This window comes from Physella acuta, unplaced genomic scaffold (genome assembly GCF_028476545.2).
Source record: "Physella acuta isolate Inbredline_101_S28 unplaced genomic scaffold, ASM2847654v3 ptg000928l, whole genome shotgun sequence".
NCBI classification, from domain to species: Eukaryota; Metazoa; Mollusca; class Gastropoda; family Physidae; genus Physella; species Physella acuta.
The window spans coordinates 232,919-256,226 of NW_026732445.1; the positions used below are offsets into that span (position 1 = coordinate 232,919).

Here is a 23,308-nt window from a genome sequence, read left to right on the forward strand (position 1 = left end):
TTATTTAAAATAAAAAGTAGGCAATTGAAGCTACAGTATTTTTTTTGTTTGTGAATAATTTTTTCCCCCCATTGGTTAAAATAAAGACAAAACAATGAATAGTCAAAGCAAGTAAAAATGGATCTTTATTACATGTATAAAACTATACAAATGAACAATAAACTACTGTTGTGTATAATTGTTTCTTAGTTTATACTTCACATCAGCGTAAACAGCTTAAAAATAGTGAATCATATTGCAGGGATGAAGTTTTGAAATAAAATATAAAAGTGGTAACAGAAAAATAAATAATGCCAATGAAATTTTAAGTTAACTGTACTGAAGAGCTAGACCATGTGTTTACATGGGTTTCTATAGATGACAATGTGTTTCCATTTGTAAAATCACAGGGTTTCCACAGGTATACCCAGCTAAACTTAATCTGTTATACAGGTGTGGAGTTACAGGGTATGTATAGATATGACAGTGTTTTATAGGTATGGAGTTACAGGGTATGTATAGATTTGATCATGTGTTTTGCAAGTGAGGGATAGATTTGACCATGTGTTTTATAGGTGTGGAGTTACAGGGTATGTATAGATATGACCATGTGTTTTATAGGTGTGGAGTCACAGGCTATGTATAGATATGATCATGTGTTTTGCAAGTGAGGATAGATTTGACCATGTGTTTTACAGGTGTGGAGTTACAGGGTATGTATAGATATGATCATGTGTTTTGCAAGTGAGGATAGATATGACCATGTGTTTTACAGGTGTGTAGTCACAGGCTATGTATAGATTTGACAGTGTTTACAGATGTAGAGACCAGTCCAGTAATACAATGGAAACTGATATAGCAAAATAATTTCATGGCAAAGTAAGGCTTGAAACCTGGAATTACAATAAAAACCAACACATTAATACTAAACTATACAGATTTTAAACAATTGTATGATAGACATTTCAGATTATTACATTGGAACGTCAAGTTGCTAGTACTGTACAAAGGAAGATCAGTTTCTTAGAACATTTTCAACTGAAAGCAACTATTCAATTATGTAACAGTGGCCACAAATTACACTTTCAAGTATAGCTCATGCGATGTAATAACTGCCTGTTCCATCATTCAAACGTACTACTAGCTGGGCTGCTGAGTTCTAGAAATTCTTGGACCAACAAATACAAACTATTGGAAAACTTAAATTTTTAGACATTCATGTGCCATCCCTTGAAGTGGTACAGTTTTCTGCTTAGTAAATCACAGAAGTAAATGACTTGAGCATTTGAAAAGAAATTTGAACAAGAGAGCTAAAACTTGCTAGCAATTTCATCTAATTTTTCCACAAGTTTTCTGTCCTCCTCTGGTGAAGATTTGGTCCATGCTAAAGGTAAGTGTGTGGGAACAGGTTTGCGATCTGTATATGGCAAAGAAACAAGATGAGGTATTAATTATACTCTATATCAAATTCTGAAGTAGTGAAAAATTTTAAATAGCTTTACATTTGCTCATTTATATATATTTTTTAATTTGCAAACCAAAACAGGTTATATAAAACTGATACATTGATAAAACTTTAAAAAAGGCATATAATTTTACTGGTAGGCCTACTAAGTCATTAAGTAAACAATTTTTTAGAAATTTATTTAACAGGCTAAGTAAGATTCGTAAAAAATATTTTTTTCCCAACACAACCTTCTAATCACATGTTGAAAGTTTAAGTAAAAAAAATAAATTTCCAACACTATTTCCCAAGGCTACCTTGATAGAAAGTCCACTAACATGCTTGAAAGTTTAAGTACAAAAATAAATTTCTCAACACTATTTCCCAAGGCTACTGTGATAGAAAGTCCACTCACGTTTGAAAGTTTAAGTAATAAAAAATATATTTTCTCAAAACTACTTCCCAACACTACCTTGATAGAAAAGTCCACTTTCGAGTTTCCCCGCCGCTTCTGCTATAGCCAGCCACAAGATGGTGTCTGCAGCTTCATCTTCACTTCGTAAACGATCTTTCATTCTGTTATAGAAGTCAGGCAGTGAAGACTGAACACCTGAAAATTTAGAAATTGTTTTCATCAACTAGTGAAAGCTGATTTCTAGTTCAATAGCAAGATCCTAGATTACAATCAGTGTAAAGATGTAGTGGCACTGTTAATTGTTTCACTAGTAAAACTATTATTCACCAAGAATAGAATGACATCCTACCAGGAGTTGCTGCCCATCCTGGGTGCATGCTGGAGAAATGAATTTTTGAGTGGGCTTTGGCGTACACTGATGTCATGATCACTTCCTGTCTTTTGGTCTGGGCATATGCCAGGGTGCCATCATACTTGGTCATCTTCTCAAACTGAAGGTCACTCAGATCTAACTTTTGGACCAGCATACCCCCAGATGATACAATTATCTAAAAAAATTCAAACAATATATTGCTTTAACCTTTAAATAATGTAAAATTAAAAATAAGATGAACTGCTTAATGAGTGTAGGCAGAGTGAGCAGTTAGCTCAAATAACTTTCCAAGAACAAACTGGTGGTTGTGAAATGAAGAATTTGGCCAAGGTATGAAGTATGAAGCTATTATTATGTTCTATTATTATTATTCTAACTATTATAGTTAGATGATTTCTTATGTAAACCTGGCGAGTCAGTAAAGGCTAAACAGCTGATCTTTCATTTGTAGACAAAAAGGTTATTTTTTCTTTACAGTCAAACTAATGTTTTATGTAAATAACATATTCCTATTCACATTGTTTTCTTATTTATTCTCTTAAATATTTACTTCTAAAATAAATTCTTAGCATGTCATTCATTCAATGGCTATTTTCATATGGTGCTTAAATTCAGTCTATTTGATAAGGAAATAATATTAACACTTTCATGAAGAGAAAATCTTTGAAAATACTCACAACTCTTGGGTTATCTGAACTTTCCAGCACTGACAGAAGTTCCTGAGTTAAAATGTGAACGCCTAAAGTGTTTGTAGCAAACGTGACTTCAAGTCCGTCATCTGTCAGCTGGCGTTTGTCTCCTCCCACAAGAACACCTGCATTATTCACCTTCAAAATATTTTAGAAACGACATTTTCATTCATTGTTTTCATATCAGCAATTAAATGTGTAATTTCTGTTAACTACTACTGATGGTGAGTAAAAAATAATTTTTTATGTAAAAGTTTAATCATTGAGTTGTAAATCTGTTAAAAAATAAAATGCATTTCTTGAAAAAGCTTTCCTGGCATAAAAACATGTATATATAGTGAAAAAAAAAGTAACCAGTTTATTTGGAAAGTCAAGTTGGTACTTTTATGGCAATGTTGGGAGCCAAAAAAATCTCATTCCTTACTTTTCTTCAATTATTTTGCCTAAGTTAACTCACATAAATAGAAAAGCAATTTATTTTAGCCCCCATTTGCTACATAAAAATTAAATATAATTTTTTAGAATTTTTTACTCACTAGAACATTAAGCGAGTGTCCACTGGATTTAAAATCCTGACAAAATGCTTTTATGTCTCGTGGCTTAGACAAATCTAGAAGATGAAGATGGACTTTCTGTAAAAAAAAAAATTCACAACAGATCAAAAATATTTTTTTAGCGGCCATCCATAAATGACAACAGATACCTGGAAAAGTGACTGATTTTGGAACTTGCATAAAGTGTTATATCAGGAAAGAAAGAAAATGTGTTATGTTTATTTTAGAACAGGTTGACAGCTAGGATAATCCAAGGCAGTGGGTTTGGTGCTTTCGCTGTATTTAAATACATCGAACAACAAAACAAAGTGCAGATCTGGGGTAGATTACCTCCCCTTCTAACTGGTCACTCAGTAGGTTTGCACAATCATATCAAAGCCTCATAGCTGAAGAAGTGATGCAATACATGCAATAAACAGAAAAAATAATATTTTGCTAATATGGTGTCACCTTTTTTACATTTTTAGCTTACTTTTACAGATGGCAAGGTAGGCATACTTACTTGGTTACCAGATTCATCTTGAATTTCTTTCAGAGCAGTCTCCCCCTTATCTTTATTTCTACATACAATGTGGACAGTTCCGCCTAATAAATTGTAACCAAAGAAAAGAACATACAATGACTGGATGTTGTAGATCTATGGGAAGAGGTTTGTCAAGCTTACATAACTGCAGTTTGTACATGTTTTGTTTTAAAAAGACAATATGCAGAGTAAATATATGATATTGTAAGCAAAAGACATTTGAACCTGTAATTTATATGATAACAGCTCTAACCTTTTTTGGCCAATGCCAAGGCAGCAGCTTTTCCAACACCACTGTTTGCTCCTGTAATCATGAAACTACGCTTGCTGATGTCAACATCAAGATCCTGGGGGTTAAAGTTCTTGCTGGCACTTTGATATCCACCCCTGAAATTAATTTAATAATTTATCTTGGGACAGGTAGGTAGTGCCTAAATTAATGGGGTAGAGAGGATTGGGCCAATTGCTGTCCTAACATCAAGGTTAGGTCTAGTTTTAATTAAAGGCTAGTTGCATTAGATTAAGTGTTAGGTTTATTGCCAACAATTAAGTCTGTTAATATATGTCGGCAAGTGCAGGGGTCTACAATTTTTGCGGTCTTGAGAGTCTGTCAAATATGTAGATTCTTGCCTCATTTTATATATTTTTTCAATTTATGGGCCTGCAGTTTGCGAAATGATTATTAATTATTATGCTTAACTTGCATTATGTCTTAAAAATAAAATTATAAAAATTTTATTAGGCTAGGCATATGCCTATTATTTAAAGTAGTATTTAGATCTGATCTATATTTACGAAGTGACTACTCGGAAGAAGATTTTTCTCCCCAACGTCTCCACTTAGTCGGCAAAAGATAGCTCTGCGCATGCGCAGTGACCTATGGTTAGGGTTAGGGCTAGAATTAGGGTTAGGATTAGGGAAAGGTTTAGGGATAGGATTAGGGTTAGGATTAGGGCTAGGATTAGGGTTAGGATTAGGGCTAGGGTTAGGGTTAGGGTTAAGGATAGGATTAGGGTTGGTGTTAGGGTTCTGCGGTTGTAAACACACGCATGCGCAGTACCATCGAAAACATCGCTGCGATGGCAAGTCGTAGTTCCTCTCCATTGCGCATGCGCATCTTTTTCCGGCTACCATCGGCCCTATATTTATTATTACGGCTTACTAACTAATAATTTAAAAATAACAGACCATTATTCGGCATTAAGATTATAAACTCATAACTGGATCTTGGATCTAGAATTAAATTAGTAATTTATTTTTTATGAAGTCTATAGTGACACTTATACTAGAGTCTATAGAAATGAAGTCTTACTTTGTGTATTCTCTAAATCCCTTTATCAGCCAAGCGGCATTGCGGTATAGTGACATTTTTGTAGATTTCTAAAATTTATATTTTAATATCCCTAGATCTCTTATTTCAGTTTTTTTTTTTTAGATATAGATCTAGATCTAGATCCAGTCTAAATCTATAAAAAAAATTGGGCCTATGCCGTATAATAGTATAGTTAGCAGTATAATAAAGTATAGTGAATAGTGAATAGTATTAAATAGATTGATCTAGAATCACTAACAACTACGAATTTAAGTAACAAAAATAATATTATAATAAGCCTTCTCAGAACAAGAAATAGGGGCCTACGCATCTAAAGATTTTTGGCATTAGGCTTAGTTGAGCACGTTTCACTGAGTCACAAAATGATCAGTAGGCCTACTTCACCAGGCTAGTTAGTACTAGTTAGGCCTAGTATAACTAGAGAAATCCCTATTATATAATTTAGCCTAGCCTTCGTTTAAAAAAAAAGATAAACATTTCTAATCCACAATTTTAGAATTTATACTTCCGGCCAACCCTCTGTAGTTAGCTTTCACTGTGACGTAGTTTCGAAGGGTCTTGAAATGATAAACATTTGATTTTAGTTTGTGTTTAAATTTTAATATTAGATCTACGTTCGAAAATGGTAAGAACTTAGAAATCTAGTGTGTGATATAGACTGTCTAGGCCTAAAAGAAATATATTACTTCAGTTTTAAGTAGGCCCTATGCCCTATGCCCTATACATAGAAAATGCTACAGGTACAGTTAACACGGTAATCTATCGTTTTGGGTACGTAAAATTTACTAAAATGGCCCGCGACTTGTAATGTGAAAACCAGGTGACTCCTTAAATTTTAATAATTATTTCACATTTTGAGGAGGATTTATGTTTTTTAAAATAAAAATAGTTTCCTTGTTTCATTTATGTACCTGTTTTTAAACAATTGAATTAAAACTTTTCCGTAATAAATGAAGACTAGCGATGTTTCCAACAGATGCAACCAAGCTCATTTACTATAGCAGCCATCTTGTTTAAGTTTTATTTTTATAAGCTTTTAGCGGGAGATTCAGGGGCAAGCCACTATATTTTACAAATGGCTGCTGTTTATATAGCAAATCTTGCTCTCAGACACTGCTGTTTAAAGTTAATTTCTGGCCTATATCGATATATTTAGCCATTGATTTAGGTTTATTATTCATTTATCTATAATATTTGACACAAGCATATGACAATATACTCCTATTAAAGCCTTGACAATGACGTAACGTTTTCGTACATTAATAGCCGCTGGCGATTTTACGTACCCAAAACGATAGATTACCCAGTTAACTACTACACTGACACTCACTGGCTTCTCCATTCTCCAGTCTTGACTTGACTAATGTCATGACTAAGCTCAGAAGCTGACTTAGGCTGGGGTTTTGAATTTGGGGTGACCTTCTGTTCATCTAGAATCTAGATTACTAAGATTAGTTGTTATTATAAAGAGTTAAGAGATTTACATTTAGATCTAGAGATCTATCAGTATCATCAGGCTTATTTCAACTAAAATCTAGATCTAAATCAAATCTAGAGAATCTAATTCTAGATTTCTATAGGCTACGGCTACCGGTGACCGAATTAATTGAGTAAGCCTAATTTTAACTAATTTAAATTATAAATCAGGTAGGCCTAGGCCTAACTAACTTGACTAACTAAGTAGTAGATTCTAAATCTAATAAAAATCTATTTTAAAATTAATTGACAGGCCTTCAGTGAAAAGTATAAAGTAAGCCATCAATCTCCTACCTTTCACCAATCCATCCCCATTTTCACTCAGGCTTTCTATAGGCCTAATCTAAGATTCTATAAATCTATAGTATTCTATAGGCTATCCATTATAATTAGGCCTTACAACAAAACACAAAAATTAAGGCCCAAACTGATTTAGCTTAGTCCTGAGAAAGTGAAACTACTGAGTTCAAAAATAAAAATTGTGTAACTATCTCAATTCATGGCTGCTGAACATTATAAAAACTACAAATCTGGCATGTCTATCAATAGTATATGACATGTCTTATGGCATGGGAACTTAATCAAATGTTTCTATTCTTAAGGTTTCCTGTTAGGCCTATTTTTTTTATTTATAGGCCTATTAGGCCTATTTATTACGAATGAATTTTAGTCTGCTGGAATTAGGCATATAGGCTCACTATAGGCTACTTAACTGTTCCCAGTATGTTATCATTTTCTACAGTCAACTGGGAGTAGACATCCAAACCTTCCTCAGCCAACCTTCAAGTTACAATATTTAAATTAAGAAAAAAAGTCATAGGGAAAAGCAAGCCTGTTTCAAACATTCTTTTTAATAATTTTAATTAAATAGCTTGGATATTTAAAATTTAATAAATAAAACAAATAAAACTGTGACAATCAGTTAGGCCTAGTTTACTTGTTTATTTCCTCTCAGCTTTTTGCTGGCAAAAGTCAAATGCCCTTTTTTTACTGTAACCATGCTTCCAATCCTGTCACAGACAAGGAATTAAAACCGCTTGATCTGATTGTTGCTATATACACTATAAAAGTGTATAGGCCTATCATTAAATTACTAGAGATACTTTTTTTGGAAGTATTTACCATAGATAGATGTGCTGAAATTCCTTAATTCGAAGCATGTGTTCTGTGGATCCAAACCCATGACATTAGCGAGTTGACAGTCATGCACTACACCATATGATGATGCTATGCCCCGCCACTTTCAATATGTTTAATATTTTAGAAAAATTCTAAGAATTAAAATGTATTGATAACATCTCTGACTGGGAATAGACAATTAGGATAAATCTAAAATAAAATAAACCTGTTTAAAAATTAAAATGGTTGTTTTATTTATTTTGTTTATACATTTATAATTGGTAAAACACAAAAACTTGATGATATAGGTGTAAATAGTGTAATCCTTCGAAATTTATAATTCATATCCTAATGCCTGGCCAATTTATAATTAATCTACAGATGCAGTTTATGCTTTTGTTCAGCCGTCAAGGTAAACTAAGGCTTCAAAAATGGTTTGCAGCTTACCCAGATCGAACAAAAAAGAAAATTACCAGAGAACTTATAACCTTGGTTTTGGCACGAAAACCAAAAATGTGCAGTTTTTTGGAGTGGAAAGATCTCAAGATTGTTTATAAAAGGTTATTATTTTGAACTTAGCCATCAGTTACTAAACCATTTAATGTTTTTCTGCCAAAGAAGTATAGAAACTAAATTTAAAAAACGTTCAAGTAAAAGTTATTTATACTGTGTTAATTTAAAAAATAAATTTGCTGGTCATTGTAATTATTTGTTTCTAGGTATGCTAGTCTTTATTTTTGCTGTGCAATTGAAAATGATGATAACGAGCTTTTGACTCTAGAAATAATCCATCGCTATGTTGAACTTCTGGACAAATATTTTGGAAGTGTAAGTATATAAAATTATTAACATCGTTTTTAAAATTTTAAGTTTAAGTTCCATCGAATGTGCACTAATGTTCAATATTGGAAACCATTAAAATTTACAAATGGTTTCAAGTTAAACCCCATTAAAGTACTTAACATACTTATTTCTTTTTAATTACAGGTGTGTGAATTAGACATAATTTTCAACTTTGAGAAAGCTTATTTCATGCTGGATGAGTTTTTGCTTGGAGGTGAAGTTCAAGAGACCAGCAAGAAGAATGTTTTGAAAGCCATTGCAGCACAGGACTTGTTACAAGAGGTTTGTTGGAATTTTTATTTTTTCACCATGCACGACAAAGGTTTAATCCCACATGCACTAGCCAAATTTGACTTACAAATATCTCGGTGGTTGATTTTAGGCGTAGGTGGAAGAAATCTAATACTTGGATGGGTTATTTATCTTCATTGTCTTGAAAACTGACGTTAATAAGCCATAAATACTTTTAAGGAATGAATTTTTAAAAATTTTGGTTAAATGTTTACAATTATATTTAAAGTAAGTGTAGATTTTAAAAAGTATTCAAAATTTAACTTTGATTAGTTAACATGGAAACATCAGAAGTTTCTTCTTTTGATCCTATCAACACTGCTTAGATCACCTTTCTTGTTTAAAAAGTCTGATTCTTTTAGACATACATATGATGCTTGAACGGTATTTTTCTACAGCAAGAGTATGAATATACACTTTAGAGTCGTAAGTTGATTCTGCTAGGGAATTTCGATGTTTTCATAACCAAGATTGAAGTAAATCAACACATTTTGGTGTAGGTTGGTAGTATACACAAGAGATATGTGTTTATGTAGATGTTTTAATCTGGTTAAGGGTACTATTCAGGGAAGGATTCATTTTAATGGCATTTATTAACTTGCTAATCTTTTAAGCGTAGCTAGAAGGCTCTATGTATTTATTTGTGTTGAATGATGAGGTCTAATATTATCTTTTAAAGGCTTAATTATAAGGTGAGTCAATAGAAACAGCAGTTGAATGCAAAATTTAACCATGTAGTTCCTATTTCAAAAGAATTTTTGTTTGGTTTGTTGGTGAAATTATTTGAGGTTTTGAAGGACCTGGAGTTTAAAAAGGTTTTTATTTCCTAAATATGATTTTTGTTTAAAAAAGCAATTGGCAGACTATTGCTCGATGTCAGTTAAAGAACAATTTATAAAATATGGACCAATAAAATGTAAAAAGAAAACTTAATTTCAAGAATTTCTTGAAAGTTATTTTTAGGCCCTGAGGTCTAGATGTCTCCTACATTGTCCGTTTTCTTTTTTTGGTACTGTTCAGGTGTTGGCTTTTAGTAAAATGTCTTTATACTTTTTCTTTCTGTTGCTACGTATAATTATATCAGTATATTGTTTATATTTAAATATTGATAGATTAGGCTACTAAATTGGGGCTAGATAGTTTAAGATGATAATCAAATTTGGCTATTCTTAACATATCACAAACCTGGGTAAAAAAAAATATCAGTGTTGACCTTTGATTTTGTGATAAAAGTAATTGTAACAAAGAAAGAATTAACTGAGAATTTTCTTTTTTTAATAAAAAAAATGCATCACAATACACTGATGTTTTTTCCCTGAAAGATAATTTCTGCCCTTTTTCTACCCCTCCTTCATCCAACTGCATTTCATTGTGGTTAACAAACCAGAATTCACAGCTCTTTTACTTAACACAGAGAATTGAAAATAGTTTAGGATCAGGCTAACATTTCTGTGTAGATTAACCCTTGTTACCAACCAAATAAATTAACTTGAAGTGTGCTCATCAATCTGCTGAATAAATTCACCCTGCTTTTCCCTTTGTCTTATATTTATCTTTATATGAAAACGCAAGCATCATGCTAGTAACTAGTTAAATTACAAAATATTTATGCTTATTTACAATGTGCCATTGTTTTTTTATTTTAAATAAATCTTCATGACAATAGTTTACTTCTAACCAGTACATCATTAGTACCAAGGAGACTTTTAAATTTAACTTTTTTATATAGATTATTTTTTAATCTAAAAATTTTTGAAGGATGACGCTCTTCAAGATGTTCTTATAGAATACGGGTTATTCTAACCACTAAAAAGTGAGCCATTTTTACCCTAGTCCTGTATCACTCACACAACTAGAGTTTGATCATAGTGTATCTGTCTGGCTCACTGTTTCTCTAGACATTTTGTGTTGTCATTTCATACTATGTTTTCTATGCTTTGTTACCATTCTTCATAAGTCTTTCAAGGCTTTATACATATTTCCTCTCTACAGGTTTAATAAATTTGCTATATGAATTATTTTTAACTGCAAGTCAGGTTTTCAGAATTATAATTCAGACATTTTGAATGGCTGTGTTAAGCAGTATACATACATCATTTTAATACATATAGAATGGACTCTAAAATGTAAGAGCAAGAACCTTTTTATGTGTGTGTTGCTCTGGTCATTGCCTGTATTTTTGTTTCTAATTAAAAAAATGAATATGTCATCTTTTGTGGTTGTGTGAAAAATAATATACTGTATGTTTAAGGTTTGTATATTTAAGAACGCCTGGCTATTGTAACTAGTTTATTTTTTAGTTTCGAATTTTCTCCATTGAAAAAAAAAAGATTAATAAAAACAAGAAACTAAAAATATTCTGCCACATTTCAATCTAATTTTCTATAGTACTTGTTAGAGCATTACTTTACTTTAATTTGAAATGGACTGTTTTAAAGCTTTTTTCCTTGACTTTAGACAGTTCCATTAATGGTTTATTTTCCATTTATTATTCTGCCTGAAATTATATAAACATTTTTTACCATCAAGCAGTATCACTTTAATAAGCAATGTTGACAAAAATTGTTTAACATAAAACCACTCCATGAAAGTTTGCTCATCACATAAGGATTTTTGTATCTTATTTCAAAGGACGAAGCTGTTGAAAATGCCCTGAAAGAATATGGTCTATACTAGCATTGGTTGTCTTCCTTTTTCCCTTGCATTAATCTTGTATACAGGTCAGGTTCCTACTTATTTGTTGGACTTGCTTGCTTCATTTCTTTGGGAAGTTCATAGAAATTTCCTCTGTAACTTGCATATTTCTCTTCAACATTTTTGCATGTGGGTCCATCTGATTGAATTTTTTTTAAACTGTTGCATGCAAGTTTATAGATGTGCATTATATAAAAATTACTAGGCATATAAATAATAATGTTTTTTTAAAATAAAACATGTTAGGCCTATTTGAAAATCTGTTTTATTTAAAAATCATTTAAGTCTAAAATGATTTAAAAAACAATGCTATATGGTGACTTACTGTAAATATAGTTAACGCTTGTTTGAGTGCCTTGAAATTACTTAGTGTAATTTAGTGTTAATAAGACACACAGGAATCAATGCGCCACTGTTAGAGTACTGTTACATTTCTCTATGTAATCTTGGCTTTTTTCTTTGTCGCATTGTTTTGCATACTATAATATATATTCCAAGGCAGAATTTATAACCATTTATTTTGTCTACAAGGTTTAGAGTAATGAAAAAAGTTGTATCGTGATTGTATAATAAATACTGATGGAAATTATTGAAGAAACAAAAAAGTATTGTTTCAGGACAGTAGAGATTAATAATCACCAACTTAACTAGAACCGATTTGTTATTCATTATTATAATAAAATATATTTTTTTCTGCATTGTGTTTTGCATTAATTTTCTTTTAATTTGAGAATTTTTTTTTCTCTAGTATGCTGCATATAACCATAAATAACTATATCATATTTAAAATTTTGTTTCTCATGTAAATACTTATTATTCAAATGAAGGATTTGTCACATAAATACTCCAATGTTTGTTGTATGCTCTTATTTGTTAATTATCTTTTTTTTATCACTTAATGGAATGATTGTTTGCTCTTGTATATTTTAAAATTTATTTCAAGAAAGGAATGTTAATAGTTTTATGCCACTGTGATGTATTGTTATTTTTTGTCAATACTTGTGGTGTTATGAAATCATTGGTAATGCAGATAAATAAAAACAAATGTATTTTTTGTGACAACTAAACTATTGTTGTTCAGTATTCTCAGATGTCTTGAAGAGCAAAGTCCTTTTCTTACTCTAAACACAGTCATGTTTTTTACCATACAATAACACAAATACTTTTTATCAAAGTAAATGTTTTTTTTATAATTATAATAAATAATAACAAATTTCTGTATTATGAACTGTACCAACTCATCATTTTGTTAATTGTTGCTGCAATGCTACAAGATAGATTTTCAGAAACTTTTTTCAGTCACAGAACAAGACTTTCTATCACCTTGTGGTTCTTCAATGTCTGCTTGCAGATACACAAGACTTTCTTTAACTTTATACTTCTTCTATGTCTGTGCATTGTTTTCATTTTTACTTTGTTCATCAGGAGGAAACACCACAAGGATTCTTTGAGGACCATGGCTTAGGCTAAATTTGCAGCGAGAACTCTCTTCCCTTTTGATACTGCATGCAGATTGGCTTAAAGATTCTAATGGAGGTTAAGGATAAATTAAACAGAACTTTTTTTTTGTCAATACATTTTTTTAAAGCAAGCTATAACTTTGAAGGCATTTAAACAATCTGAATAATTTTTTCCTAAAAATTTTGATCTTATTCAGGTATGTTAAAAATTACACATGTATAGTCCACAGATTTCCCCTTATTTGTTCAGTAGTAAAATTAACGAATTTTCTAATTGTGTGGTGGGATTGGGTTTAATATAAAGTGACATTGTATTAATCAAATCCAAGATTTTCTTTGTAGAATACCACAGCTCTCGTTTAATTATTTTTAATCGGTTGCTCAATTTTTAAATATAGTAACCTTAAAAAAACCAACCAAAGCAATTCTGATTACTCATTTAGCTGTATCAGAAACCTTTGTATTATCTATTTTCATAATTGATTAAGTGTTTGTGATTTAAATAAGCTTATGGACAGTTGTAAAGGTTGTGTATACTTGATCATATTAATAAGATTTTTAATTTTCTATAATGAAATAATTTTTGTCAGCTTTTAAATCCTTTAGTTTTTGTGATATCATTGTGTAATGATTTTAGGATTAACTATTGTATTTAAATTGTAAATAAACATGTTTTTTTTTAAGCTAACGGTTGACATAATTTAGATACTTTTTTACACTTAGAATTCTATATTGGTTTATTTAAATAGTTCCATGACATTGGGTTTTTTTTAAAACATATTTAATACTTATAATTTATTAATTACTTATTTTAGAAGTAATGACTAGATTTTTTTTTGCATTGTTAGCTTAACAAAATAAACAAGCTTCAATGTTGACAAGGCTTTTGTTGACACAAAACCTCTTCATTCCATTTATACTCTTTCAATATTTATTCCTTGAGTTTATTATCCATGGTTACGTTTTTGTTACTATTATTAACCTTGTTTTTTAAGTGCAACTTATTGGTGAATTAGCCAGTAAATAATCCAGATAATACAAGCTTTTTGTTTTTTTTTTAAAACTGATGAGTGTATCCTTTTAGGGCTTTGTTATTTGAAAAAAATAAAATTAAGATAAAAAAAAATGATTAGTTTTGTTGTGATTTGGTTAGTTAGTTCTCTGTGCCAATAACCCTTGTATAAAAAAATAAATGTTTATTTGCTTCTGCCTTGGATAATTGTTTTCTATAAATGTTTTGCTTCAGTTCTGCTCCAAAGAGAGAAATCTGTTGTTTTATTTTATTTTTTTTATTTCTTAAAAAGCTATGTACTTGACTTTCTTCCTGTGTATTTGGCTACTTAATGTGATGCTTTTACATACTTGCAAATTTCATGTACTAGTGGCAGGACAAATTAAACTAATTTTCTCAAAGACTTAAGTACACTGCATGCAACACTACCTATACTGCTTGTTCCCATAACCCACATTTTTTTCACATCCCTTTTTCAAAAAGTTTTATGTTCACTAGAAATTTTTTAACATGGGCTGCAGGTAAGTATTCACTGGATAGTATTGTATTGTTTGTAACATGTTTATGTATTGAAATAATATTAGACATTACCTGACAACTATGCAATGTACTTTTTAAATTTTTTTTTATCTAAGTCACCATATAATTTAATGCACTTTATTTATCTTCCATTAAAAATAAAATTATTTAAATTTTGAAATTAAGATACATGACTAGCTGAATTAATACATTTAGTATTAAACCATACATTTGTTTTTTACATTTGTAGCTTGCTTTTCTTCTAATTTTTATTTTGCTTGCATGAAAATCCATATATAATAATGAAGCTAACAGTTTAACAAACTCTTATTTTAATCAAGTTGGAAGACAAAACATAATTAGAGGATATATTTTCTATTAAAATTAAGTTAACAATATACATTTTTTCTTAATGATACATTGACTATTTACTTATTGATTTTGATGATTTTTTTTTCAGGAATCTGAAGAGCCTAAAGGATTTTTTGAAGAATTAGGCTTTATGGTTGGCAGCTAGATGCTAAGTCTTTTAGTTGCTAAAATGTTGGATGAATTCACCTTAACAAAGCATTTGTTACTACTCATTCTTAAACAAGTTTGTAAACATATATAAAATGAGAAAATGAATTTATTATTGCCTCTGTTCTTGGAATGGATGTTCTGTAAATAGCCAACAGCTAGATTTATTTGCAAAGCACTGATCAAATCACGTGTTACTTAAAGTAGAACCACCAACCCCAAACATGGTTGTGGTTGGATGGGTATAGCAACACATTTAGAGACCTGCCAGTTTTGTTTTCTTTTTTAAAAAATATAAGTTACAGCTTAATATAGTTTTAAAACACTACTTGATTGTTAAAAGATATCTAAAGCAGTCTTAACTAAATGTTTATCAGGTATAATCATTCATGTGATCTTGTACACAGCACTTTAAATACGACTGTGATTAACTAAGAAATTTTAAGTTATTCTCTATCTAAAAAATATTCATCTAAAAAGATGCATCTCAAGATATGAATGTTTTTAAGAACTGTGTACTGTATCATGTATGTATATAAAACAAATTATTTCTTATTTATCACCTATTTATATATATATATGATTTAATCATTGTGTTGCTTGAGTCTCATGATGTGATTTTGAAAATTATATAATACATTTTTTCACCATGAACAGGGAAGAATATATTCAGTTGATACGATTCAAATTCAACAAAATGCATGTTGCAAACATTTCAAACAATAAATTTCTTTTATTAACATATCAAGTAATTGTTTCTTTAGTTTTTTCAACATATTCATAATCACTTTCTGATTCAGTGGATGTATCCTTTGTACTACTATGGAAGTTTTTGTTAGATTTCTGTTTTAGTGATTTAGGACTTGGAGGAGAATCAGAAGAGGATGATGAGTCAGATAATGATCTGCCTTTTGTTTTAGCATAGTGGTTGGTTATATATTTCACGTCTTTTGGTGACTTAGAGCGTGATTTTCGTTGTTTTGATGAAGTATTTCTAATAGATGCATGTGACTTTGATCGCGATCTTTTTGATCTGTGGGATCGTCTTGGTGATTTTGAAGGAGATGGTTTGTTTGAATTAGATGTGCGGCTTGGTGATCTTGATCTAGATCTTTTATGTGATTTTGATGATCGACTTGTCTTGTTATAATTTCTAGAATGGTTTGATGAAGGTGATCTTGACCTATGCCTCGATTTTAAAGATCTAGCCTTTGATGTGGACCGTCTTCTTGATCTAGAACTCTTAGATCTGCTGGTTGATCTTGAACGCCTAGATCTGCTGGTTGATCTAGAACGCCTAGATCTGCTTCTATATTCCCGCCTGGAATAATGTTTATTTTCTCTTTGATTTTCATATCTATCCTGGAGATTTTGATCATAGTCCATTTCAGAAAATTCTCCCCCCGGGTTTCGAAACACATGCAGAAAATTACAAGATTTTCCTTTAGGACATCTCTTCTTAGAAGCAAGTCCTGAAAATTATAAGTCAAAAGGAATTTTTTAAAATCTAATTCTAAAACTGAAATTCAAAATTCTTCTAAAACTTATACGCATATCTAATATATCTGTTAAAACCTAGTTTACACACCACAAATGGCTGCTTTCCAGGACTCAATGTTGACAAAAATGCAAGTTAACTGGCGCCCGCCATACCACCTAGCGTTGAACTTTCCATATGCTTCCTGTGCTGAAGACTCCCTGATTTGAAAATATTTCTTAATCTGTTATACATAAATCATTTGAAAATGTTTGAAACTCTTAAAATAAATGAATAATTTTTTAATCCAATTTTTAAAATAAAATTGACTATTAGTGACACAAAAAAGTGAATGTGAGAGAAGTGGTTCAAGCTGGAAACATTACCTAATTGTAAACTTAAAACTAAAATTTATCTAAATTTAATGCACTGTTAATACACCTTTTGCTTGTTAAATAAATCTTTACAGTGTAAAGCAAATAAAATTTGGATTTTGTTCCTCAAAATATTAAAAAATTCAGTAGGCCTTTTGCTGTGTTTATTATTTGGACATAGGCAGATTATAGAAGTTTCCAAAATAATGGTTCAAAAGGAATGCATCAGATACAATATTGTGTTAATTCATTAACATTTTCATACATTCATGTCAAATAGTTTATTGCTACCTTAACAAGAACCTGTATATCATGGCAAGGATCTCCCAGAAAGAAAGGGATCTATTAAAATAGATATTTAAAATTATTTACTTGCCTTTTGTACTGCACATACACATTACCACGTAAGTGTGGTTCACAGTTGCAGCATACTTTTAGTTGCACAATAGTCCCAACAGTTTTGAATTCAGGAACTGTGTCTTCATAAAACTCCTTAAAACTTTGATATAGCTCATTCTCATCATATTCAAGACTCACATCTATTTAAGAAAAGGGGCCGTTATGTTAATTGCACCCTTAGAAAGTGTAGGTAAAAGATAACCATGTACAAGTCTAACCCATAGAGATTTAAAACATTTTACAAGGAAGACCCCAGCAAATTTTTAAAAAATTTGATCTACTTAGTGCTATCTATAATGAGTCTTTAAGGATATAAAAACACATTTTGGTTGAAATTATTAAATAATCAACTATTAATATTTAACTTTACTAAAAATATTTAATAAATAGGGGAAATATTTTTACTTTAATTCAAAATCTTATTTAATACCTTATTCAAAAAACAAACAAAAAAAACCCCAACTTAAATGCAATAGCTTAAAATTTGTCAAAAAACGCAATGGAGGACTATGATAATTTTTTTTTATCAAACCAGGAACTTAAACATTTAACTTTTGTGGAATTTTTAAACCATGTAAGCCTATAGTGAGTAGTAATATTGTAGAGTTGCTTTTTGCATGGCAATAATATAATACTATTGAATACCAGTTGCATCATGTATATGCCAGTGTTACCTGTGTCAACATTGTCCACAATAGACTGCTCCAACTGAAAACTAGAGAACATATTGGGTATCAGTATGGTAGTGCTGCATTCTGGGTACTCATGATAACGTGAGCAACTGCAAAAATTTGAATTATAGAATATTTTTTTAAATGTGTATGAATTAAAGTTAATTACTTCAAATGTCACATTTTAAACAATGAACAAATATAAAATATTAAAAAGTTGAGTATATAGCTAACAAGGAATGAAACAAACAAGCTCTTACTGATCACCAAATCTGCAGGCTGCAGTTTTCTTGAAGAAGGGGCAAACGTCCACTTGACGTTCCTTCCCATACTGGACTGGTGCAATAGGATTATGCCACGCATTCTAGACAAAAAATTTATTTCACTCTTTGACAAAATAATATATTTAAGCTTTAATAGTCACTTAATTATTTAAAAATTACAGCAAATGAACATAATGATGCAGTTTAATATTGTTAACAAATATAAACAGTTAATTTGATTGTATCTATTAGTAAAGATTGCAATGCTGTACACTTACAGTGTTTTCATTAGAGGTAGCTTCCTTCAGCAACTTGTCCTAAAAACCCAACAATGCATAGAAGAAGATATATCAAGTGTAAGATGGCTTGTAGAAATCTCTTGGATATCTGAAGAGCTAGATGCTGAGTTAAGTTGTTCACCAAAAGAGCTTATTTATACAACTTCTAAATACAACTTTATAAGTGCCTATAAACCCATCAATTGATCAATGTAGAAATGAGTATGCTATTTGAAGAGCTAGATGCTGAGTTAAGGTATTCATTTATACCAAATACAATTCTATAATAGTTGTTTAAATACATGAAGCATTTGTTTAATAATTTTTTCCCACTCTAACTCTAATGCTGATATGATCAAAATTTGACTAATTTCACTAGCCTAACTAAAGGTAACTTAAGTTTAAAAGATACATGAAATGTGCGTGAGTAAAATACTTTTCCTTGAGACTGACTGGTCAGGAGGGTTAAGGAACTGAATTTCCATATATACATATATTATATGTAACATTCTTATCTATCTGGCAAATGTCCACACCATTTAAAATAGGACATACAAATAATTACATTTTAACCTGCATTTTTCTTGCAGTATTCTTTAGTATAAGCAAATTTATGAAGTATTAAGTTTTATAAAAAAAGAGGATTAAACAAACACATGACAACCCAAGTGTATATATCCAGATTCTTCAATACAGAAGAATCATTACTATTGTATGTTATCATCTAAAGCTACAAAACATTCGGAAGAATAAAGTGAGCACATAAAACCAGCAGCAGTTCTAGGATATCATATGATCAAACCCATCAACATCATCACCTGCTTCAGGCGTTTTTCTTGATCCTCTTTTTCTTTCTTTTCTCTTTCTTCATTTTCTTGACGTTCTCTCTCCTCCCATTCTTCTTTGATTTTTCTCTGGGTAATATTCATAATAAACAATTAAACACTGCTCATTTTTTCAAAATCTAGTAGCACTTATAAACAAAAACAAATCATAGGTTGCTCTTTTGATTAACTTACTCATAAAGCATCTTAGAATATTAGAAAACTTAAAAAAAAGAGAATAAAAAATAAACCTAACCTCTATTTCTTCCTTTCTTTTCTTTTCCTTTTCTTCCCATTCTTTTTTAGCTTTGAAAGCAAGCTCAGCTTGTCGTTCTCTTTCTAACCAGAGCTGGTGCTGGTACTGGCGGTTCTTCTCTTCTTCTTCCCACTCACGTTCTTCTTCAGAATTAGTTTCTGATTGAGCATCACTTTTATCTGTAATAAGACAACACTGAATATAACAATACCCTAGCAATTTACTTCTGAATAACAAAGCTGAAAAAGATTGGGAAGAAAAGGAAAAGGTGAAATAGAATATGCTAAAACTTTAAAAATTCTCTTTTTATGACTAAGAAGACTATAGTTAGTATACTATTATAGTTTTAATATTTATTACAAATTGACCTCCTTTTTCTTCATCTCTAGATTTAGCAGCCAGGGTTCTTATTTCTTTTCTTTTCAATTTCTTCAACAAAGCTTTCCATTGTTTGTGGCTGGAAAAAATTGTATTAAAATAAAATTTAGGATAGATATTGTAGACCTGGGCCTATATATGAAAAAAGTGCTTATTTAAGTAGAGTAGATCTCTAAATATAGGCCTACCAACTACTAAATTAAATTAAATTTAGAATAATTTAGATATTTTAGATTCAAACACACACTAGGACCCAAAAGCCTAACTAAATTAAAAACTCAGGAGTGTGTACTGTAGTTAAGTTGTCTAGTCTAGAGAGCAGAGAATCTAGAGACTAGAACTAGATATCACTAAATTACTAGTTCTAGATTTAGGATCATCTAAGGATTCTAGTTGACTTCAATTTTATTTTAACACACTTCAACACTAGGAATAAAACAGATGGTGTTAGTATCCTCACAAATTCAAGACAAAAACAGGTACAATGGATGTTTCGACCCAAGGTCTTTGTCAGCACACAACAGTATGGTAAAAGACTAGACAAAAAAGACAAACAGTAACATCATTTTGGACTCAGATTGAAAGTGAAAACTTAACTTGTGTAAATGTTACAAAATCCAAATGAAAAGAAGCATTTTAAGGGATCAATGGACTTGGACTACATGTCACATAGGTGTGGGGTTTGGGGGCATTGTGTGCAGGTGGGGGGGGTGCTCTGACCGGGATTCAAAGGAATGACTCAAAATATCATCCGCCTGTCTATTGACCAACTTTTAGTGTCACCATGGTAATGATGGCAATGGTCAATCGCCTCACAACACTCCTTAAAAACTAACCCACCGTATGCCGTATCAGTCATTTTCTAATTTATTAGATTTTTCTAATAATTAATTTTAATTATTAAAATTGGTATCAAATTATATTATTATTAAAAAATAATTGAAGGTAGGCTAAATCAATGTAGTTTTTAATTGTTTAAAGTCATCTTGAACAATAACGAAGTTTAAAATTGTAAGCGCCACCCTGAGTAGAGGCAGAGTAGTAGTAGACTAGAACTTAGGGTAATCTATCGTTTTGGGTACGTAAAATCGCCAGCGGCTATTAATGTACGAAAACGTTACCTCATTGCCAAGGCTGTAATAGAAGTATATTGTCATATGTTTGTGTCAAATATTATAGATAAATGAATAATAAACCTAAATCAATGGCTAAATATATAATATAGGCCAGAAATTAACTTTAAACAGCAGTGTCTGCAAGCAAGATTTGCTATATAACCAGCAGCCATTTGTAAAATAGAGTGACTTCCGCCTGAATCTCGCGCTATTAGTCTATAAAAATAAAACTTTAACAAGATGGCTGCTATAGTAAATGAGCATGGTTGCATCTGTTGGAAACATCACTAGTCTTCATTTATTACTGAAAAGTTTTAATTCAATTGTTTAAAAACAGGTACATAAATGAAACAAGGAAACATTTTTGTATTTTTCAAAACATAAATCCTCCTCAAAATGTGAAATAATTATTAAAATGTAAGGAGTCACCTGTTTTTCACATTACTAGTCGCGGGCGATTTTACGTACCTAAAACGATAGATTACCGAACTTAGTTCTGAACTAGATCTAGTAGCAGAGTTTCTTCCAGGCTTTCAAGCTAATGACGTATGGTGATAATTAAAGTCAAAACATATTCTAAAACCTTATCTCTAGATCTCTAGATTCTAAATTAGATCTAGTCTAGATCTAGATCTATTAGAATCTATTAGTAAATTTCTAGCTCAAGAAAACAATCAATTTCAAATTCAATTTATCAAAGAATTCTAAAATTACAATAAATTACTTTACTTTAAGTGTTTATAATCGGATCTTAAGACGGTTAATTCAGTGGAAGAACTGTTTGAAATTTCATTGATATTGTCAGTCATTTTGATCTAGATCTAGTCTAGATCTAGATCTAGATCAAGAATCAAAATTTTCTTTGGCAAAAATTACTATTTTAAAGTGAATAATGAAAATAACACCATCTTGGACATACAAAACACAGATCTACGCATGAATGGTATTTTTTAAGGATCAAAATATTTTTTTTATCGAAGATTTAAAGAAATAAAAATAACGTATTGTTTTTGATAAAAGAAATATTTGATTTTAAAAAATAATTATTAATTTACTCTTAAAATTATTGCTAATATGTAGGCCTAAGTTAAATTATTTTCTAAATTATAGTTTCTTTATATATAGTTATAAACTTTTTAAACAGTAGTTTGAGAACCTATCCAAATACCAACAACTTCATTTAACACCGGAAAAATCTTCAATTTTATATTACCAAATGTCAGTCAGTAGGCCCTAAAAGCCAAAAGCAATTAAAAAAATCTCCCCAATTGTCCACATCTAAGATTCGATGCATTGTGTGCAAATTCTAAAACATATAGATCTACATCACATTAAATCATATTATAGATCTACGTGCCAACATTTTCTGGGTTGTCAAGGGAGGAGCAATAACACTTAAGTTTGAAAACAACAAACTGAACTAAGTTAACTATACTGTAATAGACATTAATAGTATTGGCCTATTATTATTACTAACTATACATACAGTACAGTATACTGTAGTGTATAACGATAAAACTAATTTGGTTTAAAACTTTCTCTGACTGTTGAACGAGTTTTTAAAGGGGTCCTTTGGTCTGATGATACAATGCACCAATCATTATCATCATTATCTTTCCCTTCAGTGCCCAAGACACAAGGGGCAGATGAAGTAGAGTCAATCTGTTTCAATTACCTCAGCACAATATATAAAGAGATATAAAGAGATGGTTCAACCAAGAACAAACTACAAGGCAGCAGTTGTTTTATTTTAGAGTTATCTTCTTAGATGGGTTGATGTCCACAGCTATCAAGCCTCATCTGTCCGGGGCTTCTAACTCTAGACCTTTTCAGTTTAGCTGCCATGGGCATTACAAACCTGACCACACCGATCCCTACAGCAGACAGATGTTAGGCTACTTAAGCTGCACTTCCAATACATGGCTAAAGAAAATCTTTTTCTTAAAAATTAGCTTATTTTAATTGATCTAGCATATTCCAACCGTGTCCAAGAGACCAGAAGACACTGTTCAACACTAAAAACTTAAAAT

The 23,308-nt window shown here is 30.8% G+C and overlaps 3 protein-coding genes across 8 annotated transcripts; 1 reads left to right on the forward strand and 2 right to left on the reverse strand.

Annotated features, from left to right (window-relative positions):
- Positions 1 to 109: 109 nt before the first annotated feature.
- LOC131953522 (dehydrogenase/reductase SDR family member 12) lies at positions 110 to 6,675 on the reverse strand. 3 transcript variants are annotated; one of them, XM_059316734.1, is made up of 8 exons: positions 6,641 to 6,675; positions 4,231 to 4,364; positions 3,957 to 4,039; positions 3,437 to 3,532; positions 2,889 to 3,038; positions 2,188 to 2,386; positions 1,896 to 2,033; positions 110 to 1,396 (listed from the first exon to the last, which is right to left on the reverse strand). In XM_059316734.1, the coding sequence occupies exons 2-8, from the start codon at positions 4,289 to 4,291 to the stop codon at positions 1,290 to 1,292; spliced, it is 834 nt and encodes a 277-aa protein (XP_059172717.1). In that variant the 5' UTR covers positions 4,292 to 4,364; positions 6,641 to 6,675; the 3' UTR covers positions 110 to 1,289. The 3 variants fall into 3 exon arrangements, with proteins under 3 accessions (XP_059172717.1, XP_059172716.1, XP_059172715.1); XM_059316733.1 differs by lacking the exon at positions 6,641 to 6,675 and adding an exon at positions 5,617 to 5,760; XM_059316732.1 differs by lacking the exon at positions 6,641 to 6,675 and adding an exon at positions 5,290 to 5,413.
- On the forward strand, positions 5,797 to 15,865 carry LOC131953526 (AP-1 complex subunit sigma-2). Of its 3 annotated transcripts, XM_059316740.1 has the most exons (6): positions 5,797 to 5,935; positions 8,287 to 8,465; positions 8,625 to 8,733; positions 8,893 to 9,030; positions 11,671 to 11,759; positions 15,185 to 15,865. In XM_059316740.1, the coding sequence occupies exons 1-5, from the start codon at positions 5,933 to 5,935 to the stop codon at positions 11,713 to 11,715; spliced, it is 474 nt and encodes a 157-aa protein (XP_059172723.1). In that variant the 5' UTR covers positions 5,797 to 5,932; the 3' UTR covers positions 11,716 to 11,759; positions 15,185 to 15,865. The 3 variants fall into 3 exon arrangements, with proteins under 3 accessions (XP_059172723.1, XP_059172721.1, XP_059172722.1); XM_059316738.1 differs by lacking the exon at positions 11,671 to 11,759; XM_059316739.1 differs by lacking the exons at positions 11,671 to 11,759; positions 15,185 to 15,865 and adding an exon at positions 13,159 to 14,824.
- Positions 15,866 to 15,952: 87 nt separating this feature from the next.
- On the reverse strand, positions 15,953 to 22,196 carry LOC131953520 (U2 small nuclear ribonucleoprotein auxiliary factor 35 kDa subunit-related protein 2). 2 transcript variants are annotated; one of them, XM_059316727.1, is made up of 10 exons: positions 22,008 to 22,196; positions 20,154 to 20,242; positions 19,786 to 19,964; positions 19,524 to 19,619; positions 18,706 to 18,744; positions 18,425 to 18,528; positions 18,168 to 18,274; positions 17,471 to 17,633; positions 16,832 to 16,941; positions 15,953 to 16,715 (listed from the first exon to the last, which is right to left on the reverse strand). In XM_059316727.1, exons 1-10 carry the CDS (start codon positions 22,085 to 22,087, stop codon positions 15,988 to 15,990), a joined length of 1,695 nt encoding a protein of 564 aa, XP_059172710.1. In that variant the 5' UTR covers positions 22,088 to 22,196; the 3' UTR covers positions 15,953 to 15,987. The 2 variants fall into 2 exon arrangements, with proteins under 2 accessions (XP_059172710.1, XP_059172709.1); XM_059316726.1 differs by having other exon boundaries at positions 16,832 to 16,937; positions 17,467 to 17,633.
- Between the last annotated feature and the right edge of the window lie 1,112 nt (positions 22,197 to 23,308).

What these genes read in the sequence shown, in the direction of transcription:
- LOC131953522 (XM_059316732.1), bottom strand. Translation starts at nt 5,345, where the DNA reads ATGTCACTATACCGCAATGCCGCTTGGCTGATAAAGGGATTTAGAGAA. An exon ending in GACACTCGCTTAATGTTCTA is followed by an intron (nt 3,039 to 3,436) that starts GTGAGTAAAAAA and finishes AATATTTTGAAG; the next exon opens with GTGAATAATGCAGGTGTTCT. An exon ending in AGGATGGGCAGCAACTCCTG is followed by an intron (nt 2,034 to 2,187) that starts GTAGGATGTCAT and finishes CTAAATTTTCAG; the next exon opens with GTGTTCAGTCTTCACTGCCT.
- LOC131953526 (XM_059316738.1), top strand. An exon ending in CTCAAGATTGTTTATAAAAG is followed by an intron (nt 8,466 to 8,624) that starts GTTATTATTTTG and finishes ATTTGTTTCTAG; the next exon opens with GTATGCTAGTCTTTATTTTT. An exon ending in CACAGGACTTGTTACAAGAG is followed by an intron (nt 9,031 to 15,184) that starts GTTTGTTGGAAT and finishes TTTTTTTTTCAG; the next exon opens with GAATCTGAAGAGCCTAAAGG.
- LOC131953520 (XM_059316727.1), bottom strand. Translation starts at nt 22,087, where the DNA reads ATGACTGACAATATCAATGAAATTTCAAACAGTTCTTCCACTGAATTA. An exon ending in AAAGAAAGGAAGAAATAGAG is followed by an intron (nt 19,620 to 19,785) that starts GTTAGGTTTATT and finishes AATATTACCCAG; the next exon opens with AGAAAAATCAAAGAAGAATG. An exon ending in GTGTATGTGCAGTACAAAAG is followed by an intron (nt 16,942 to 17,470) that starts GCAAGTAAATAA and finishes TTTTCAAATCAG; the next exon opens with GGAGTCTTCAGCACAGGAAG.